Source organism: Saccoglossus kowalevskii, chromosome 19, assembly GCF_978046115.1.
Source record: "Saccoglossus kowalevskii chromosome 19, keSacKowa6.1, whole genome shotgun sequence".
NCBI lineage: Eukaryota > Metazoa > Hemichordata > Enteropneusta > Harrimaniidae > Saccoglossus > Saccoglossus kowalevskii.
This window is the reverse complement of record NC_140659.1, coordinates 27,799,620-27,826,174: the sequence shown is the minus strand read 5'-3', so window position 1 is coordinate 27,826,174 and position 26,555 is coordinate 27,799,620. Positions and strand designations below refer to the sequence as shown.

The 26,555-nt window shown below is 35.4% G+C and overlaps 1 protein-coding gene across 2 annotated transcripts in view; it reads right to left on the bottom strand.

Moving 5' to 3' along the window:
* The window catches only part of LOC102806810 (inhibitor of nuclear factor kappa-B kinase subunit alpha-like), an 80,070-nt gene that overhangs the window by 32,407 nt on the left and 21,108 nt on the right, over positions 1-26,555 (bottom strand). For both annotated transcript variants that reach the window (XM_085494001.1, XM_085494002.1), the window contains 4 exons: positions 14,511-14,634; positions 13,725-13,826; positions 13,074-13,126; positions 12,353-12,414 (listed from right to left, as the gene is read on the bottom strand). In XM_085494001.1, coding sequence (XP_085350127.1) covers positions 12,353-12,414; positions 13,074-13,126; positions 13,725-13,826; positions 14,511-14,634 — 341 coding nt within the window. The remainder of the gene's footprint in view (positions 1-12,352; positions 12,415-13,073; positions 13,127-13,724; positions 13,827-14,510; positions 14,635-26,555) is intronic.

The window sequence follows — 26,555 nt, the reverse complement described above, 5'->3', positions numbered from 1 at the left end:
AGATATATTCCACACAAGGATATATTCCACACAAGAATATATTCCACACAAAGATATATTCCACACAAGTCATTGAAAATGACACAGTCCCCGTTAAGTTCTCTTTGTGTTCATCATATTAAAGCGGAGGAGTTGTCACAAGCGTGTCCTTGAAACTTGAGTTCCAAGTGGCGTATACAACAGATTGTTTATTTACATGAAAACACATGTTTCGTGTCATAGTAATATGGCCAAAATAAAAACAGCCGTTATTCAGCCATCTTTGATCTGATTATGAAACACAGAGATATGTATGATGTATGTGCCAAATACGAATGAAAATGGTACATAAATTGTGGAAATATAGTAGTAAGGCCAAAAAGTCAGATGGCTGTCAATCGGCCATCCTTGACCAGATTTTGAAACAAATTGTCATGGACATGCATCCTAACATGTATAAAGTACATGTATGTGCCAAATTTGAATAAAAACTGACAGAGCACATCCAAGATACTGCATAAAAAAACAAAAACAAGATGCCTGCCAGTCGACCATCTTTGATCCAATTGCGAAATAAATCGTCATGGACATGTATCCTAACATGTATAATCTATGTACCAAGTTTGAATGAAAACTGACAAAGCATGTCCAAAATACAACATTTCAAAAAACAAGATGGCTGCCAGTCGGCCATTTTGAATCAAATCGCTAAACCACTGCATGTGCACATGTCCCACATAAAGTACTAGGCACATGCAAAGAATGAACGGAATCGGTCCAAGGGATTCTGAGACATGACTCCGGACGGACGCACGGACGCACAGACACACAGACACACGGAGACCGAATTATAAGTCCCCGTTTTCGGACTTCGTCCGAACGGGGACAAACAAGGATATATTCCACACAAGGATATATTCCACGCAAGGATATATTCCACACAATGATATATTCCACACAATGATATATTCCACACAATGACATATTACACACAAAGATATACTCCACACAAGGATATATTCCACACAAGGGTATATTCCACACAATGATATATTCTACACATAAGTATATATTCCACACAAGGATATATTACACGCAAGGATATATTCCACACAATGATATATTCCACACGATGATATATTCCACACGATGATATATTCCACACAAGGATATATTCCACACAAGGATATATTCCACACAAAGGTATATTCCACACAATGATATATTCTACACATAAGTATATATTCCACACAAGGATATATTCCACGCAAGGATATATTCCACACAATGATATATTCCACACAAGGATATATTCCACACAAGGATATATTCCACACAATGATATATTCAACACATAAGTATATATTCCACACAAGGATATATTCCACACAATGATATATTCCACACAATGATATATTCTACACATAAGTATATATTCCACACAATGATATATTCCACACAAGGATACATTCCACACAAGGATACATTCCACACAAGGATATATTCCGCACAATGATATATTCCACACAATGATATATTCCACACAAGGATAAATTCCACACAAGGATATATTCCACACAATGATATATTCCACATAATGATATATTCCACACAATGATACATTCCACACAAGGATATATTCCACACAAGGATATATTCCACACAAGGATACATTCCACACAATGATATACTCCACACAATGATATATCCCACACAAGGATGTACCCCACACACGGATATATTCCACACAATGATATATTCCACACAAGGATATATTCCACACAAGGATATATTTCACACAATGATATATTCCACACAAGGATATATTCCACACAAGGATATATTCCACACAATGCAACATTGCACACAAAGATATATTCCACACAATGCAACATTGCACACAAAGATATATTCCACACAAGGATATATTCCACACAATGATATATTCCACACAAGGATATATTCCACACAATGCAACATTGCACACAAAGATATATTCCACACAAGGATATATTCCACACAATGCAACATTGCACACAAAGATATATATTCCACACAATGCAACATTGCACACAAAGATATATTCCACACAAGGATATATTCCACACAAGGATATATTCCATACAAGGATATACTCCACACAAGGATATATTCCACACAAGGATATATTCCATACAATGATATATTCCACACAAGGATATATTCCACACAATGCAACATTGCACACAAGGATATATTCCACACAAGGATATACTCCACACAAGGGTATATTCCATACAATGATATATTCCACACAATGATATATTCCACACAAGGATATATTCCACGCAAGGATATATTCCACACAATGATATATTCCACACGATGATATATTCCACACGATGATATATTCCACACAAGGATATATTCCACACAAGGATATATTCCACACAAAGGTATATTCCACACAATGATATATTCTACACATAAGTATATATTCCACACAAGGATATATTCCACGCAAGGATATATTCCACACAATGATATATTCCACACAAGGATATATTCCACACAAGGATAAATTCCACACAATGATATATTCAACACATAAGTATATATTCCACACAAGGATATATTCCACACAATGATATATTCCACACAATGATATATTCTACACATAAGTATATATTCCACACAATGATATATTCCACACAAGGATACATTCCACACAAGGATACATTCCACACAAGGATATATTCCGCACAATGATATATTCCACACAATGATATATTCCACACAAGGATAAATTCCACACAAGGATATATTCCACACAATGATATATTCCACATAATGATATATTCCACACAATGATACATTCCACACAAGGATATATTCCACACAAGGATATATTCCACACAAGGATACATTCCACACAATGATATACTCCACACAATGATATATCCCACACAAGGATGTACCCCACACACGGATATATTCCACACAATGATATATTCCACACAAGGATATATTCCACACAAGGATATATTTCACACAATGATATATTCCACACAAGGATATATTCCACACAAGGATATATTCCACACAATGCAACATTGCACACAAAGATATATTCCACACAATGCAACATTGCACACAAAGATATATTCCACACAAGGATATATTCCACACAATGATATATTCCACACAAGGATATATTCCACACAATGCAACATTGCACACAAAGATATATTCCACACAAGGATATATTCCACACAATGCAACATTGCACACAAAGATATATATTCCACACAATGCAACATTGCACACAAAGATATATTCCACACAAGGATATATTCCACACAAGGATATATTCCATACAAGGATATACTCCACACAAGGATATATTCCACACAAGGATATATTCCATACAATGATATATTCCACACAAGGATATATTCCACACAATGCAACATTGCACACAAGGATATATTCCACACAAGGATATACTCCACACAAGGGTATATTCCATACAATGATATATTCCACACAATGATATATTCCACACAAGGATATATTCCACACAAGGATATATTCCACACAAAGATATATTCCACACAATGATATATTCCTCACAATGCAACATTGCACACAAAGATATATTCCACACAATGCAACATTGCACACAAAGATATATTCCACACAAGGATATATTCCACACAAGGATATATTCCACACAAGGATATACTCCACACAATGATATATTCCACACAAGGATATATTCCACACAAGAATATATTCCACACAAAGATATATTCCACACAAGGATATATTCCACACAAAGATATATTCCACACAATGATATATTCCACACAATGCAACATTGCACACAAAGATATATTCCACACAAGGATATATTCCACACAATGATATATTCCACACAATGCAACAATGCACACAAAGATATATTCCACACAATGCAACATTGCACACAAAGATATATTCCACACAAGGATATATTCCACACAATGCAACATTGCACACAAAGATATATTCCACACAAGGATATATTGCACACAAAGATATATTCCACACAAGGATATATTCCACACAAGGATATATTCCACACAATGATATATTCCACACAATGCAACATTGCACACAAAGATATATTCCACACAATGATATATTCCACACAATGCAACATTGCACACAAAGATATATTCCACACAAGGATATATTCCACACAAGGATATATTCCACACAAGGATATATTCCACACAAGGATATATTCCACACAATCCAACATTGCACACAAAGATATATTCCACACAAGAATATATTCCACACAAAGATATATTCCACACAAGGATATATTCCACACAATGATATATTCCACACAGTGCAACATTGCACACAAAGATATATTCCACACAAGGATATATTCCATACAATGATATATTCCACACAATGATAGATTCCACACAATGATAGATTCCACACAAGGATATATTCTACACAAGGATATATTCCATACAATGATATATTCCACACAATGATATATTCCACACAAGGATATATTCCACACAAGGATATATTCCACACAAGAATATATTCCACACAAAGATATATTCCACACAAGAATATATTCCACACAAGAATATATTCCACACAAAGATATATTCCAGACAATGATATATTCTACACATAAGTATATATTCCACACAAGGATATATTACACGCAAGGATATATTCCACACAATGCAACATTGCACACAAGGATATATTCCACACAAGGATATATTCCACACAATGATATATTCCACACAATCCAACATTGCACACAAAGATATATTCCACACAAGAATATATTCCACACAAAGATATATTCCACACAAGGATATATTCCACACAATGACATATTACACACAAGGATATATTCCACACAAGGGTATATTCCACACAATGATATATTCTACACATAAGTATATATCCCACACAAGGATGTACCCCACACACGGATATATTCCACACAATGATATATTCCACACAAGGATATATTCGACACAAGGATATATTTCACACAATGATATATTCCACACAAGGACATATTCCACACAAGGATATATTCCACACAATGCAACATTGCAAACAAAGATATATTCCACACAATGCAACATTGCACACAAAGATATATTCCACACAAGGATATATTCCACACAATGATATATTCCACACAAGGATATATTCCACACAATGCAACATTGCACACAAAGATATATTCCACACAAGGATATATTCCACACAATGCAACATTGCACACAAAGATATATATTCCACACAATGCAACATTGCACACAAAGATATATTCCACACAAGGATATATTCCACACAAGGATATATTCCATACAAGGATATACTCCACACAAGGATATATTCCACACAAGGATATATTCCATACAATGATATATTCCACACAAGGATATATTCCACACAATGCAACATTGCACACAAGGATATATTCCACACAAGGGTATATTCCATACAATGATATATTCCACACAATGATATATTCCACACAAGGATATATTCCACACAAGGATACATTCCACACAAAGATATATTCCACACAATGATATATTCCTCACAATGCAACATTGCACACAAAGATATATTCCACACAATGCAACATTGCACACAAAGATATATTCCACACAAGGATATATTCCACACAAGGATATATTCCACACAAGGATATATTCCACACAATGATATATTCCACACAAGGATATATTCCACACAAGAATATACTCCACACAAAGATATATTCCACACAAGGATATATTCCACACAATGATATATTCCACACAATGCAACATTGCACACAAAGATATATTCCACACAAGGATATATTCCACACAATGATATATTCCACACAAGGATATATTCCACACAATGATATATTCCACACAATGCAACAATGCACACAAATATATATTCCACACAATGCAACATTGCACACAAAGACATATTCCACACAAGGATATATTCCACACAATGCAACATTGCACACAAAGATATATTCCACACAAGGATATATTCCATACAAGGATATATTCCACACAAGGATATATTCCACACAAGGATATATTCCACACAATGATATATTCCACACAATGCAACATTGCACACAAAGATATATTCCACACAATGATATATTCCACACAATGCAACATTGCACACAAAGATATATTCCACACAAGGATATATTCCACACAAGGATATATTCCACACAAGGATATATTCCACACAATGATATATTCCACACAATCCAACATTGCACACAAAGATATATTCCACACAAGAATATATTCCACACAAAGATATATTCCACACAAGGATATATTCCACACAATGATATATTCCACACAGTGCAACATTGCACACAAAGATATATTCCACACAAGGATATATTCCATACAATGATATATTCCACACAATGATAGATTCCACACAATGATAGATTCCACACAAGGATATATTCTACACAAGGATATATTCCACACAATGATATATTCCACACAATGATATATTCCACACAATGATATATTCCACACAAGGATATATTCCACACAAGGATATATTCCACACAAGAATATATTCCACACAAAGATATATTCCACACAAAGATATATTCCACACAAGGATATATTCCACACAAGAATATATTCCACACAAAGATATATTCCACACAAGTCATTGAAAATGACACAGTCCCCGTTAAGTTCTCTTTGTGTTCATCATATTAAAGCGGAGGAGTTGTCACAAGCGTGTCCTTGAAACTTGAGTTCCAAGTGGCGTATACAACAGATTGTTTATTTACATGAAAACACATGTTTCGTGTCATAGTAATATGGCCAAAATAAAAACAGCCGTTATTCAGCCATCTTTGATCTGATTATGAAACACAGAGATATGTATGATGTATGTGCCAAATACGAATGAAAATGGTACATAAATTGTGGAAATATAGTAGTAAGGCCAAAAAGTCAGATGGCTGTCAATCGGCCATCCTTGACCAGATTTTGAAACAAATTGTCATGGACATGCATCCTAACATGTATAAAGTACATGTATGTGCCAAATTTGAATAAAAACTGACAGAGCACATCCAAGATACTGCATAAAAAAACAAAAACAAGATGCCTGCCAGTCGACCATCTTTGATCCAATTGCGAAATAAATCGTCATGGACATGTATCCTAACATGTATAATCTATGTACCAAGTTTGAATGAAAACTGACAAAGCATGTCCAAAATACAACATTTCAAAAAACAAGATGGCTGCCAGTCGGCCATTTTGAATCAAATCGCTAAACCACTGCATGTGCACATGTCCCACATAAAGTACTAGGCACATGCAAAGAATGAACGGAATCGGTCCAAGGGATTCTGAGACATGACTCCGGACGGACGCACGGACGCACAGACACACAGACACACGGAGACCGAATTATAAGTCCCCGTTTTCGGACTTCGTCCGAACGGGGACAAACAAGGATATATTCCACACAAGGATATATTCCACGCAAGGATATATTCCACACAATGATATATTCCACACAATGATATATTCCACACAATGACATATTACACACAAAGATATACTCCACACAAGGATATATTCCACACAAGGGTATATTCCACACAATGATATATTCTACACATAAGTATATATTCCACACAAGGATATATTACACGCAAGGATATATTCCACACAATGATATATTCCACACGATGATATATTCCACACGATGATATATTCCACACAAGGATATATTCCACACAAGGATATATTCCACACAAAGGTATATTCCACACAATGATATATTCTACACATAAGTATATATTCCACACAAGGATATATTCCACGCAAGGATATATTCCACACAATGATATATTCCACACAAGGATATATTCCACACAAGGATATATTCCACACAATGATATATTCAACACATAAGTATATATTCCACACAAGGATATATTCCACACAATGATATATTCCACACAATGATATATTCTACACATAAGTATATATTCCACACAATGATATATTCCACACAAGGATACATTCCACACAAGGATACATTCCACACAAGGATATATTCCGCACAATGATATATTCCACACAATGATATATTCCACACAAGGATAAATTCCACACAAGGATATATTCCACACAATGATATATTCCACATAATGATATATTCCACACAATGATACATTCCACACAAGGATATATTCCACACAAGGATATATTCCACACAAGGATACATTCCACACAATGATATACTCCACACAATGATATATCCCACACAATGATATATCCCACACAAGGATGTACCCCACACACGGATATATTCCACACAATGATATATTCCACACAAGGATATATTCCACACAAGGATATACTTCACACAATGATATATTCCACACAAGGATATATTCCACACAAGGATATATTCCACACAATGCAACATTGCACACAAAGATATATTCCACACAATGCAACATTGCACACAAAGATATATTCCACACAAGGATATATTCCACACAATGATATATTCCACACAAGGATATATTCCACACAATGCAACATTGCACACAAAGATATATTCCACACAAGGATATATTCCACACAATGCAACATTGCACACAAAGATATATATTCCACACAATGCAACATTGCACACAAAGATATATTCCACACAAGGATATATTCCACACAAGGATATATTCCATACAAGGATATACTCCACACAAGGATATATTCCACACAAGGATATATTCCACACAAGGATATATTCCATACAATGATATATTCCACACAAGGATATATTCCACACAATGCAACATTGCACACAAGGATATATTCCACACAAGGATATACTCCACACAAGGGTATATTCCATACAATGATATATTCCACACAATGATATATTCCACACAAGGATATATTCCACGCAAGGATATATTCCACACAATGATATATTCCACACGATGATATATTCCACACGATGATATATTCCACACAAGGATATATTCCACACAAGGATATATTCCACACAAAGGTATATTCCACACAATGATATATTCTACACATAAGTATATATTCCACACAAGGATATATTCCACGCAAGGATATATTCCACACAATGATATATTCCACACAAGGATATATTCCACACAAGGATATATTCCACACAATGATATATTCAACACATAAGTATATATTCCACACAATGATATATTCCACACAATGATATATTCCACACAATGATATATTCTACACATAAGTATATATTCCACACAATGATATATTCCACACAAGGATACATTCCACACAAGGATACATTCCACACAAGGATATATTCCGCACAATGATATATTCCACACAATGATATATTCCACACAAGGATATATTCCACACAATGATATATTCCACATAATGATATATTCCACACAATGATACATTCCACACAAGGATATATTCCACACAAGGATATATTCCACACAAGGATACATTCCACACAATGATATACTCCACACAATGATATATCCCACACAAGGATGTACCCCACACACGGATATATTCCACACAATGATATATTCCACACAAGGATATATTCCACACAAGGATATATTTCACACAATGATATATTCCACACAAGGATATATTCCACACAAGGATATATTCCACACAATGCAACATTGCACACAAAGATATATATTCCACACAATGCAACATTGCACACAAAGATATATTCCACACAAGGATATATTCCACACAAGGATATATTCCATACAAGGATATACTCCACACAAGGATATATTCCACACAAGGATATATTCCATACAATGATATATTCCACACAAGGATATATTCCACACAATGCAACATTGCACACAAGGATATATTCCACACAAAGATATACTCCACACAAGGGTATATTCCATACAATGATATATTCCACACAATGATATATTCCACACAAGGATATATTCCACACAAGGATATATTCCACACAAAGATATATTCCACACAATGATATATTCCTCACAATGCAACATTGCACACAAAGATATATTCCACACAATGCAACATTGCACACAAAGATATATTCCACACAAGGATATATTCCACACAAGGATATATTCCACACAAGGATATACTCCACACAATGATATATTCCACACAAGGATATATTCCACACAAGAATATATTCCACACAAAGATATATTCCACACAAGGATATATTCCACACAAAGATATATTCCACACAATGATATATTCCACACAATGCAACATTGCACACAAAGATATATTCCACACAAGGATATATTCCACACAATGATATATTCCACACAATGCAACAATGCACACAAAGATATATTCCACACAATGCAACATTGCACACAAAGATATATTCCACACAAGGATATATTCCACACAATGCAACATTGCACACAAAGATATATTCCACACAAGGATATATTGCACACAAAGATATATTCCACACAAGGATATATTCCACACAAGGATATATTCCACACAATGATATATTCCACACAATGCAACATTGCACACAAAGATATATTCCACACAAGGATATATTGCACACAAAGATATATTCCACACAAGGATATATTCCACACAAGGATATATTCCACACAAGGATATATTCCACACAAGGATATATTCCACACAATCCAACATTGCACACAAAGATATATTCCACACAAGAATATATTCCACACAAAGATATATTCCACACAAGGATATATTCCACACAATGATATATTCCACACAGTGCAACATTGCACACAAAGATATATTCCACACAAGGATATATTCCATACAATGATATATTCCACACAATGATAGATTCCACACAATGATAGATTCCACACAAGGATATATTCTACACAAGGATATATTCCATACAATGATATATTCCACACAATGATATATTCCACACAAGGATATATTCCACACAAGGATATATTCCACACAAGAATATATTCCACACAAAGATATATTCCACACAAGAATATATTCCACACAAAGATATATTCCACACAAGCATATATTCCACACAAGAATATATTCCACACAAAGATATATTCCACACAAGTCATTGAAAATGACACAGTCCCCGTTAAGTTCTCTTTGTGTTCATCATATTAAAGCGGAGGAGTTGTCACAAGCGTGTCCTTGAAACTTGAGTTCCAAGTGGCGTATACAACAGATTGTTTATTTACATGAAAACACATGTTTCGTGTCATAGTAATATGGCCAAAATAAAAACAGCCGTTATTCAGCCATCTTTGATCTGATTATGAAACACAGAGATATGTATGATGTATGTGCCAAATACGAATGAAAATGGTACATAAATTGTGGAAATATAGTAGTAAGGCCAAAAAGTCAGATGGCTGTCAATCGGCCATCCTTGACCAGATTTTGAAACAAATTGTCATGGACATGCATCCTAACATGTATAAAGTACATGTATGTGCCAAATTTGAATAAAAACTGACAGAGCACATCCAAGATACTGCATAAAAAAACAAAAACAAGATGCCTGCCAGTCGACCATCTTTGATCCAATTGCGAAATAAATCGTCATGGACATGTATCCTAACATGTATAATCTATGTACCAAGTTTGAATGAAAACTGACAAAGCATGTCCCAAATACAACATTTTCAAAAAACAAGATGGCTGCCAGTCGGCCATTTTGAATCAAATCGCTAAACCACTGCATGTGCACATGTCCCACATAAAGTACTAGGCACATGCAAAGAATGAACGGAATCGGTCCAAGGGATTCTGAGATATGACTCCGGACGGACGCACGGACGCACAGACACACAGACACACGGAGACCGAATTATAAGTCCCCGTTTTCGGACTTCGTCCGAACGGGGACTAACAAGGATATATTCCACACAATGCAACATTGCACACAAAGATATATTCCACACAAGGATACATGTATATTCCATACAATGATATATTCCACACAATGATACATTCCACACAAGGATATATTCCACACAAGGATATATTCCACACAATGATATATTCCACACAAGGATATATTCCACACAAGGATATATTCCACACAAGGACATATTCTAAATATATTCCACACAATGATATATTCCACACAGTAAACATTGCACAATGAAATATTTTGAACAATATAACTTAGTGATATATTCCATATGCTATGATATATTGCACAAAGTGGTATATTCCACATGATACATTCAATACAATGATATATTCAGCTCGGTATGATATATTTCAAACAATGATTTACTTACAAGCTGGTATTTTTCACAATCTTCTTTGAGTTTTAGCCAAGATTTGTACATATTATCTGATGCTATTAAAATGATACGAAGAAATATAAAATGTTTCGGTAAATTTATTTTTAATCATAGGATGAGTGAAATCTAGGTAAGTTGGAATAAGTTTTTTTTTTTTTCATTCACTGCGATATCCGTGTATTCCATGAAAGGCCTTGAACGATTTAATTCTAATTTTAAATTTGTTGTGTTGAGCTACCCTTACTTTATCCAATGCATAGCATATTATTAAGCATGGAAATACCCCAAAATAATTTTGCATTTGTCAAATCTCATGCAATGTTTTAACATCATTATTTGGAATTCGCAATGAACGGAAAATCATTTTTGATGTTTAGGTCAATAGCATGTCAAACAATTTAGAAGTCAACTGGGGTACAGGAAACATACAGTTGTTTTGCTTAACAAATATGTAGAAATAATGGTATCAGTTATCCACCCAAATGTGAGCATTATCGCCTGTCAATTATGTTCTAAGATTAGAAGTCATCAAAAATGAGATACTTCTAAGTGAAATGTTATTTACATGTCAAACAAATTACTTTAGATTTACTTGTGAATTGCAAGTATCACATACAAGTAGAAATGATACAATGTGTTGATGCAATTAAAATCCATTGCCTGTTAAATGAGTGAATTATCACAAAATGCACCTCCACTATTAAGTCATACTTACATACGCCACCACTTGCAGCTTGTTTTTGATACAAATCAATATCGAATTCATGACTGAAAAAGAAATACATATCAAATGTATTGAGTGAAATGTTGCATCTACTGAGCATATTACTGAGCATAATACAATCCATTGTGGGAGAGCAATTCAAGTTTTGAGTTTACTGAGCATGTTACTGAGCATATGACAATGCATTGTGGGAGTGTAATTCAAGTTTTGAGTCTACTGAGCATGTTACTGAGCGTAATACAATCCATTGTGGGAGAGTAATTCAAGTTTTGAGTCTACTGAGCATGTAATACTGAACATATGACAATGCACTGTGGGAGTGTAATTCAAGTTTTGAGTCTACTGAGCATGTTACTGAGCATATGACAATGCATTGTGGGAGACAAATTCTATGGCAATCCAATCTTGTTCATGCATGCACAGATGCACTTTCTTGATGTTTCATAAAAACAAAACAAAAATATGGACCAGAAACAGATTTTCTTTATTTTGGTCAGAGTTTCATTCATTTATTTTAAGAAAAAATAACATACAAAATTTAATTAAAAATAAAACATCTATAAAGAAAGTTCAAAAAAAAAACAAAAAAACACTTTACCAAAGACTCCACAGAGGAAATAAATAAATGTCTACTGATATTACCATGCTACAAATAATTCCATATGAGCTGTAAACTTGTGATACTGTTCGACCATTTGAGTTACCAGTTTGGATTGATTTGCATTATAACGCATCAGACTCATCCTGTTGAGACAAAAAGATGATAAATGTGTCAGTATTAGCTTTGTAGAACTAGGGTAAATATTAGGACAAATATCTGGATGGAACCAGGGTAGGGATTAGGACAGATATCTGGACAGAACCAGGTTAGAGATTAGGACGAATATCTAGACGGAACCAGGGTAGAGATTAGGACGGGTATCTGGATGGAACTAGGGCAGAGATTAGGACAGATATCAGGATGGAACCAGGTTAGAGATTAGGACAGATATCTGGACGGAACCAGGTTAGAGATTAGAACAGATAGCTAGATAGAACCAAGATAGAGATTATGGCAGATGTCTGGCAGGAACCAGGGTAGAGATTAGAACATATATCTGGACAGAACCAGGATAGAGATTACGACAGATATCTGGATGGAACCAGGGTAGAGATAAGGACAGATATCTGGACAGAACCAGGCAGAGATTAGAAGATATATCTGGACAGAACCAGGATAGAGATTAGAACAGATATCTTGATGGAACCAGGGTAGAGATTAGAACATATATCTGGATGAAATGATGGTGGAGATTAGAACAGATATCAAGATGGGATTAGGACATATATAATGATGGAACCAGGATAGAAATTGGGAAATAATATATATGGGTGAAATCAGATTGTACACTGTACATTATAACCTCTTTATGACAACAGAGTACTTACATTGCAGCCCTGCGTGATTCCAACTGTCTTTGATAGCAGATTGCTTGTTGTGAACAGAAATACACAGCATGCGACCATGCTTTCCTTTGCTCTTCATATGGAAGTAGTATACTTGGCTCATGCACTGTAATACAAATTATGTGAATTGATATCAATTTAATTTCTAAAACTTCACACTGTATGTTGGATGAAGAGCAAAACAGATATCAGATCATATAGTATATGGTAAATGATGATATACCAATAAGTAACTATGATATAACAAATATTATAATAGGTAACTATAAATGCAGTTGATCATAAATTCTTCTGGCCATTTTAAAAAAGTGTAACAGTTTACTTTATATTCAATTATTACATTACTAAATTTGATAATCTCAAACTCAATTTAATAATTAATTATTGTAGAATAACACAACCCTATACCACTACACATAAAACGATGTCATCATTTAATGCTACACCACACAAACCAATGATATCATCACTTAACACTACACATCAAATGATGTCACCATTTAATGCCACACCACACAAACCAATGTCATCACTTTCCACTGCCCATCAAACAACAAAATTATCATTTAACACTATACCACACAAACCAATGTCATCACTTTCCACTACCCATCAAACAACAAAGTCATCATTTAACACTATACCACACAAACCAATGTCACCACTTTCCACTACCCATCAAACAACAAAGTCATCATTTAACACTACACCACACAAACCAATGTCATCACTTTCCACTACCCATCAAACAAAGTCATCACTTAACACTACACATCAAATGATGTCATCATTTAATGCCACACCACACAAACCAATGTCATCACTTTCCACTGCCCATCAAACAAAGTCATCATTTAACACTATACCACACAAACCAATGTCACCACTTTCCACTACCCATCAAACAACAAAGTTATCATTTAACACTATACCACACAAACCAATGTCATCACTTTCCACTACCCATCAAACAACAAAGTCATCATTTAACACTATACCACACAAACCAATGTCATCACTTTCCACTACCCATCAAACAACAAAGTTATCATTTAACACTATACCACACAAACCAATGTCATCACTTTCCACTACCCATCAAACAACAAAGTCACCATTTAACACTACACCACACAAACCAATGTCATCACTTTTCACTACCCATCAAACAACAAAGTTATCATTTAACACTATACCACACAAACCAATGTCACCACTTTCCACTACCCATCAAACAACAAAGTTATTATTTAACACTATACCACACAAACCAATGTCATCACTTTCCACTACCCATCAAACAACAAAGTCACCATTTAACACTATACCACACAAACCAATGTCACCACTTTCCACTACCCATCAAACAACAAAGTCACCATTTAACACTATACCACACAAACCAATGTCATCACTTTCCACTACCCATCAAACAACAAAGTCATCATTTAACACTATACCACACAAATCAATGTCACCACTTTCCACTACCCATCAAACAACAAAGTCATCATTTAACACTACACCACACAAACCAATGTCATCACTTTCCACTACCCATCAAACAACAAAATTATCATTTAACACTACACCACACAAACCAATGCCACCACTTTCCACTACCCATCAAACAACAAAGTCATCATTTAACACTACACCACACAAACCAATGTCACCACTTTCCACTACCCATCAAACAACAAAGTCATCATTTAACACTATACCACACAAACCAATGTCACCACTTTCCACTACCCATCAAACAACAAAGTTATCATTTAACACTATACCACACAAACCAATGTCACCACTTTCCACTACCCATCAAACAACAAAGTTATCATTTAACACTATACCACACAAACCAATGTCATCACTTCCCACTACCCATCAAACAACAAAATTATCATTTAACACTATACCACACAAACCAATGTCATCACTTTCCACTACCCATCAAACAACAAAGTCATCATTTAACACTATACCACACAAACCAATGTCATCACTTTCCACTACCCATCAAACAACAAAGTCATCATTTAACACTATACCACACAAACCAATGTCACCACTGTCCACTACCCATCAAACAACAAAGTCATCATTTAACACTACACCACACAAACCAATGTCACCACTTTCCACTACCCATCAAACAACAAAGTTATCATTTAACACTATACCACACAAACCAATGTCATCACTTTCCACTACCCATCAAACAACAAAGTTATCATTTAACACTATACCACACAAACCAATGTCATCACTTTCCACTACCCATCAAACAACAAAGTTATCATTTAACACTATACCACACAAACCAATGTCATCACTTTCCACTACCCATCAAACAACAAAGTTATCATTTAACACTATACCACACAAACCAATGTCATCACTTTCCACTACCCATCAAACAACAAAATTATCATTTAACACTATACCACACAAACCAATGTCACCACTTTCCACTACTCATCAAACAACAAAGTCATCATTTAACACTATACCATACAAACCAATGTCATCACTTTCCACTACCCATCAAACAACAAAGTCATCATTTAACACTATACCACACAAACCAATGTCATCACTTTCCACTACCCATCAAACAACAAAGTCATCATTTAACACTATACCACACAAACCAATGTCACCACTTTCCACTACCCATCAAACAACAAAATTATCATTTAACACTATACCACACAAACCAATGTCACCACTTTCCACTACTCATCAAACAACAAAGTCATCATTTAACACTATACCACACAAACCAATGTCATCACTTTCCACTACCCATCAAACAACAAAGTCATCATTTAACACTATACCACACAAACCAATGTCATCACTTTCCACTACCCATCAAACAACAAAGTTATCATTTAACACTATACCACACAAACCAATGTCATCACTTTCCACTACCCATCAAACAACAAAGTCATCATTTAACACTATACCACACAAACCAATGTCACCACTTTCCACTACCCATCAAACAACAAAGTCATCATTTAACACTATACCACACAAACCAATGTCATCACTTTTCACTACTCATCAAACAACAAAGTTATCATTTAACACTATACCACACAAACCAATGTCACCACTTTCCACTACCCATCAAACAACAAAGTCATCATTTAACACTACACCACACAAACCAATGTCACCACTTTCCACTACCCATCAAACAACAAAGTTATCATTTAACACTATACCACACAAACCAATGTCATCACTTTCCACTACCCATCAAACAACAAAGTTATCATTTAACACTATACCACACAAACCAATGTCATCACTTTTCACTACCCATCAAACAACAAAATTATCATTTAACACTATACCACACAAACCAATGTCACCACTTTCCACTACCCATCAAACAACAAAGTTATCATTTAACACTATACCACACAAACCAATGTCACCACTTTCCACTACCCATCAAACAACAAAGTCACCATTTAACACTATACCACACAAACCAATGTCACCACTTTCCACTACCCATCAAACAACAAAGTCATCATTTAACACTATACCACACAAATCAATGTCACCACTTTCCACTACCCATCAAACAACAAAGTCATCATTTAACACAACACCACACAAACCAATGTCATCACTTTCCACTACCCATCAAACAACAAAGTCATCATTTAACACTATACCACACAAATCAATGTCACCACTTTCCACTACCCATCAAACAACAAAGTCATCATTTAACACAACACCACACAAACCAATGTCATCACTTTCCACTACCCATCAAACAACAAAGTCATCATTTAACACTATACCACACAAACCAATGTCATCACTTTCCACTACCCATCAAACAACAAAATTATCATTTAACACTACACCACACAAACCAACGTCACCACTTTCCACTACCCATCAAACAACAAAGTTATCATTTAACACTATACCACACAAACCAATGTCATCACTTTCCACTACCCATCAAACAACAAAGTTATCATTTAACACTATACCACACAAACCAATGTCACCACTTTCCACTACCCATCAAACAACAAAGTCATCATTTAACACTATACCACACAAACCAATGTCACCACTTTCCACTACCCATCAAACAACAAAATTATCATTTAACACTATACCACACAAACCAATGTCATCACTTTCCACTACCCAACCAACAACAAAGTTATCATTTAACACTATACCACACAAACCAATGTCATCACTTTCCACTACCCATCAAACAACAAAGTCATCATTTAACACTATACCACACAAACCAATGTCATCACTTTCCACTACCCATCAAACAACAAAGTTATTATTTAACACTATACCACACAAACCAATGTCATCACTTTCCACTACCCATCAAACAACAAAGTCATCATTTAACACTATACCACACAAACCAATGTCATCACTTTCCACTACCCATCAAACAACAAAGTTATCATTTAACACTATACCACACAAACCAATGTCATCACTTTCCACTACCCATCAAACAACAAAGTTATCATTTAACACTACACCACACAAACCAATGTCATCACTTTCCACTACCCATCAAACAACAAAGTTATCATTTAACACTATACCACACAAACCAATGTCATCACTTTTCACTACCCATCAAACAACAAAATTATCATTTAACACTATACCACACAAACCAATGTCACCACTTTCCACTACCCATCAAACAACAAAGTTATCATTTAACACTATACCACACAAACCAATGTCACCACTTTCCACTACCCATCAAACAACAAAGTCACCATTTAACACTATACCACACAAACCAATGTCATCACTTTCCACTACCCATCAAACAACAAAGTTATCATTTAACACTATACCACACAAACCAATGTCATCACTTTCCACTACCCATCAAACAACAAAGTCATCATTTAACACTATACCACACAAACCAATGTCATCACTTTCCACTACCCATCAAACAACAAAGTTATTATTTAACACTATACCACACAAACCAATGTCATCACTTTCCACTACCCATCAAACAACAAAGTCATCATTTAACACTATACCACACAAACCAATGTCATCACTTTCCACTACCCATCAAACAACAAAGTTATCATTTAACACTATACCACACAAACCAATGTCATCACTTTCCACTACCCATCAAACAACAAAGTTATCATTTAACACTACACCACACAAACCAATGTCATCACTTTCCACTACCCATCAAACAACAAAGTTATCATTTAACACTATACCACACAAACCAATGTCATCACTTTTCACTACCCATCAAACAACAAAATTATCATTTAACACTATACCACACAAACCAATGTCACCACTTTCCACTACCCATCAAACAACAAAGTTATCATTTAACACTATACCACACAAACCAATGTCACCACTTTCCACTACCCATCAAACAACAAAGTCACCATTTAACACTATACCACACAAACCAATGTCACCACTTTCCACTACCCATCAAACAACAAAGTCATCATTTAACACTATACCACACAAATCAATGTCACCACTTTCCACTACCCATCAAACAACAAAGTCATCATTTAACACAACACCACACAAACCAATGTCATCACTTTCCACTACCCATCAAACAACAAAGTCATCATTTAACACTATACCACACAAATCAATGTCACCACTTTCCACTACCCATCAAACAACAAAGTCATCATTTAACACAACACCACACAAACCAATGTCATCACTTTCCACTACCCATCAAACAACAAAGTCATCATTTAACACTATACCACACAAACCAATGTCATCACTTTCCACTACCCATCAAACAACAAAATTATCATTTAACACTACACCACACAAACCAACGTCACCACTTTCCACTACCCATCAAACAACAAAGTTATCATTTAACACTATACCACACAAACCAATGTCATCACTTTCCACTACCCATCAAACAACAAAGTTATCATTTAACACTATACCACACAAACCAATGTCACCACTTTCCACTACCCATCAAACAACAAAGTCATCATTTAACACTATACCACACAAACCAATGTCACCACTTTCCACTACCCATCAAACAACAAAATTATCATTTAACACTATACCACACAAACCAATGTCATCACTTTCCACTACCCATCAAACAACAAAGTTATCATTTAACACTATACCACACAAACCAATGTCATCACTTTCCACTACCCATCAAACAACAAAGTCATCATTTAACACTATACCACACAAACCAATGTCATCACTTTCCACTACCCATCAAACAACAAAGTTATTATTTAACACTATACCACACAAACCAATGTCATCACTTTCCACTACCCATCAAACAACAAAGTCATCATTTAACACTATACCACACAAACCAATGTCATCACTTTCCACTACCCATCAAACAACAAAGTTATCATTTAACACTATACCACACAAACCAATGTCATCACTTTCCACTACCCATCAAACAACAAAGTTATCATTTAACACTACACCACACAAACCAATGTCATCACTTTCCACTACCCATCAAACAACAAAGTCATCATTTAACACTATACCACACAAACCAATGTCATCACTTTCCACTACCCATCAAACAACAAAGTTATCATTTAACACTATACCATACAAACCAATGTCATCACTTTCCACTACCCATCAAACAACAAAGTCATCATTTAACACTATACCACACAAACCAATGTCACCACTTTCCACTACCCATCAAACAACAAAGTCATCATTTAACACTACACCACACAAACCAATGTCACCACTTTCCACTACCCATCAAACAACAAAGTTATTATTTAACACTATACCACACAAACCAATGTCATCACTTTCCACTACCCATCAAACAACAAAGTTATCATTTAACACTATACCACACAAACCAATGTCACCACTTTCCACTACCCATCAAACAACAAAGTCATCATTTAATGCTACACCACACAAACCAATGTCACCACTTTCCACTACTCATCAAACAACAAAGTCATCATTTAACACTATACCACACAAACCAATGTCACCACTTTCCACTACCCATCAAACAACAAAGTCACCATTTAATGCTACACCACACAAACCAATGTCACCACTTTCCACTACCCATCAAACAACAAAGTCATCATTTAACACTATACCACACAAACCAATGTCACCACTTTCCACTACCCATCAAACAACAAAGTCATCATTTAACACTACACCACACAAACCAATGTCATCACTTTTCACTACTCATCAAACAACAAAGTTATCATTTAACACTATACCACACAAACCAATGTCATCACTTTCCACTACCCATCAAACAACAAAGTCATCATTTAACACTATACCACACAAACCAATGTCACCACTTTCCACTACCCATCAAACAACAAAGTCATCATTTAACACTACACCACACAAACCAATGTCACCACTTTCCACTACCCATCAAACAACAAAATTATCATTTAACACTACACCACACAAACCAATGTCATCACTTTCCACTACCCATCAAACAACAAAGTCATCATTTAACACTATACCACACAAACCAATGTCATCACTTTCCACTACCCATCAAACAACAAAGTCATCATTTAACACTATACCACACAAACCAATGTCACCACTTTCCACTACCCATCAAACAACAAAGTCATCATTTAACACTATACCACACAAACCAATGTCATCACTTTCCACTACCCATCAAACAACAAAGTCATCATTTAATGCTACACCACACAAACCAATGTCATCACTTTCCACTACCCATCAAACAACAAAGTCATCATTTAACACTATACCACACAAACCAATGTCATCACTTTTCACTACCCATCAAACAACAAAGTCATCATTTAACACTATACCACACAAACCAATGTCATCACTTTCCACTACCCATCAAACAACAAAGTCATCATTTAACACTATACCACACAAACCAATGTCACCACTTTCCACTACCCATCAAACAACAAAGTCATCATTTAACACTATACCACACAAACCAATGTCATCACTTTCCACTACCCATCAAACAACAAAGTCATCATTTAACACTATACCACACAAACCAATGTCATCACTTTCCACTACCCATCAAACAACAAAATTATCATTTAACACTATACCACACAAACCAATGTCATCACTTTCCACTACCCATCAAACAACAAAGTCATCATTTAATGCTACACCACACAAACCAATGTCATCACTTTCCACTACCCATCAAACAACAAAGTCATCATTTAACACTATACCACACAAACCAATGTCATCACTTTCCACTACCCATCAAACAACAAAATTATCATTTAACACTATACCACACAAACCAATGTCACCACTTTCCACTACCCATCAAACAACAAAGTCATCATTTAATGCTACACCACACAAACCAATGTCATCACTTTCCACTACCCATCAAACAACAAAGTCATCATTTAACACTATACCACACAAACCAATGTCATCACTTTCCACTACCCATCAAACAACAAAGTTATCATTTAACACTACACCACACAAACCAATGTCATCACTTTCCACTACCCATCAAACAACAAAGTCATCATTTAACACTATACCACACAAACCAATGTCACCACTTTCCACTACTCATCAAACAACAAAGTCATCATTTAACACTATACCACACAAACCAATGTCACCACTTTCCACTACCCATCAGACAACAAAGTTATCATTTAACACTACACCACACAAACCAATGTCATCACTTTCCACTACCCATCAAACAACAAAGTTATCATTTAACACTACACCACACAAACCAATGTCACCACTTTCCACTACCCATCAAACAACAAAGTTATCATTTAACACTATACCACACAAACCAATGTCATCACTTTCCACTACCCATCAAACAACAAAGTCATCATTTAACACTATACCACACAAACCAATGTCACCACTTTCCACTACCCATCAAACAACAAAGTCATCATTTAATGCTACACCACACAAACCAATGTCATCACTTTCCACTACCAATCAAACAACAAAGTCATCATTTAACACTACACCACACAAACCAATGTCATCACTTTCCACTACCCATCAAACAACAAAGTCATCATTTAACACTATACCACACAAACCAATGTCACCACTTTCCACTACCCATCAAACAACAAAGTCATCATTTAATGCTACACCACACAAACCAATGTCATCACTTTCCACTACCAATCAAACAACAAAGTCATCATTTAACACTACACCACACAAACCAATGTCATCACTTTCCACTACCCATCAAACAACAAAGTCATCATTTAACACTACACCACACAAACCAATGTCATCACTTTCCACTACCCATCAAACAACAAAGTTATCATTTAATGCTACACCACACAAACCAATGTCATCACTTTCCACTACCCATCAAACAACAAAGTCATCATTTAACACTATACCACACAAACCAATGTCATCACTTTCCACTACCCATCAAACAACAAAGTCATCATTTAACACTATACCACACAAACCAATGTCATCACTTTCCACTACCCATCAAACAACAAAGTCATCATTTAACACTATACCACACAAACCAATGTCATCACTTTCCACTGCCCATCAAACAACAAAGTCATCATTTAACACTATACCGCACAAACCAATGTCACCACTTTCCACTACCCATCAAACAACAAAGTCATCATTTAACACTATACCACACAAACCAATGTCATCACTTTCCACTAGCCATCAAACAACAAAGTCATCATTTAACACTATACCGCACAAACCAATGTCACAACTTTCCACTACCCATCAAACAACAAAGTCATCATTTAACACTATACCACACAAACCAATGTCACCACTTTCCACTACCCATCAAACAACAAAGTCATCATTTAATGCTACACCACACAAACCAATGTCATCACTTTCCACTACCCATCAAACAACAAAGTCATCATTTAACACTATACCACACAAACCAATGTCATCACTTTCCACTACCCATCAAACAACAAAGTTATCATTTAACACTACACCACACAAACCAATGTCATCACTTTCCACTACCCATCAAACAACAAAGTCATCATTTAACACTATACCACACAAACCAATGTCACCACTTTCCACTACCCATCAGACAACAAAGTTATCATTTAACACTACACCACACAAACCAATGTCACCACTTTCCACTACCCATCAAACAACAAAGTTATCATTTAACACTATACCACACAAACCAATGTCATCACTTTCCACTACACATCAAACAACAAAGTCATCATTTAACACTATACCACACAAACCAATGTCACCACTTTCCACTACCCATCAAACAACAAAGTCATCATTTAATGCTACACCACACAAACCAATGTCATCACTTTCCACTGCCAATCAAACAACAAAGTCATCATTTAACACTACACCACACAAACCAATGTCATCACTTTCCACTACCCATCAAACAACAAAGTCATCATTTAACACTACACCACACAAACCAATGTCATCACTTTCCACTACCCATCAAACAACAAAGTTATCATTTAATGCTACACCACACAAACCAATGTCATCACTTTCCACTACCCATCAAACAACAAAGTCATCATTTAACACTATACCACACAAACCAATGTCATCACTTTCCACTACCCATCAAACAACAAAGTCATCATTTAACACTATACCACACAAACCAATGTCATCACTTTCCACTACCCATCAAACAACAAAGTCATCATTTAATGCTACACCACACAAACCAATGTCATCACTTTCCACTACTCATCAAACAACAAAGTCATCATTTAATGCTACACCACACAAACCAATGTCATCACTTTCCACTACCCATCAAACAACAAAGTCATCATTTAACACTATACCACACAAACCAATGTCATCACTTTCCACTACCCATCAAACAACAAAGTCATCATTTAATGCTACACCACACAAACCAATGTCATCACTTTCCACTACCCATCAAACAACAAAGTCATCATTTAACACTATACCACACAAACCAATGTCATCACTTTCCACTACCCATCAAACAACAAAGTCATCATTTAACACTATACCACACAAACCAATGTCATCACTTTCCACTACCCATCAAACAACAAAGTCATCATTTAATGCTACACCACACAAACCAATGTCATCACTTTCCACTACCCATCAAACAACAAAGTCATCATTTAACACTATACCACACAAACCAATGTCATCACTTTCCACTACCCATCAAACAACAAAGTCATCATTTAACACTACACCGCACAAACCAATGTCATCACTTTCCACTACCCATCAAACAACAAAGTCATCATTTAACACTATACCACACAAACCAATGTCACCACTTTCCACTACCCATCAAACAACAAAGTTATCATTTAACACTACACCACACAAACCAATGTCACCACTTTCCACTACCCATCAAACAACAAAGTCACCATTTAATGCTACACCACACAAACCAATGTCACCACTTTCCACTACCCATCAAACAACAAAGTCATCATTTAACACTACACCGCACAAACCAATGTCATCACTTTCCACTACCCATCAAACAACAAAGTCATCATTTAACACTATACCACACAAACCAATGTCACCACTTTCCACTACCCATCAAACAACAAAGTCATCATTTAACACTATACCGCACAAACCAATGTCACCACTTTCCACTACCCATCAAACAACAAAGTCATCATTTAACACTATACCACACAAACCAATGTCACCACTTTCCACTACCCATCAAACAACAAAGTTATCATTTAACACTACACCACACAAACCAATGTCACCACTTTCCACTACCCATCAAACAACAAAGTCATCATTTAACACTACACCGCACAAACCAATGTCATCACTTTCCACTACCCATCAAACAACAAAGTCATCATTTAACACTATACCGCACAA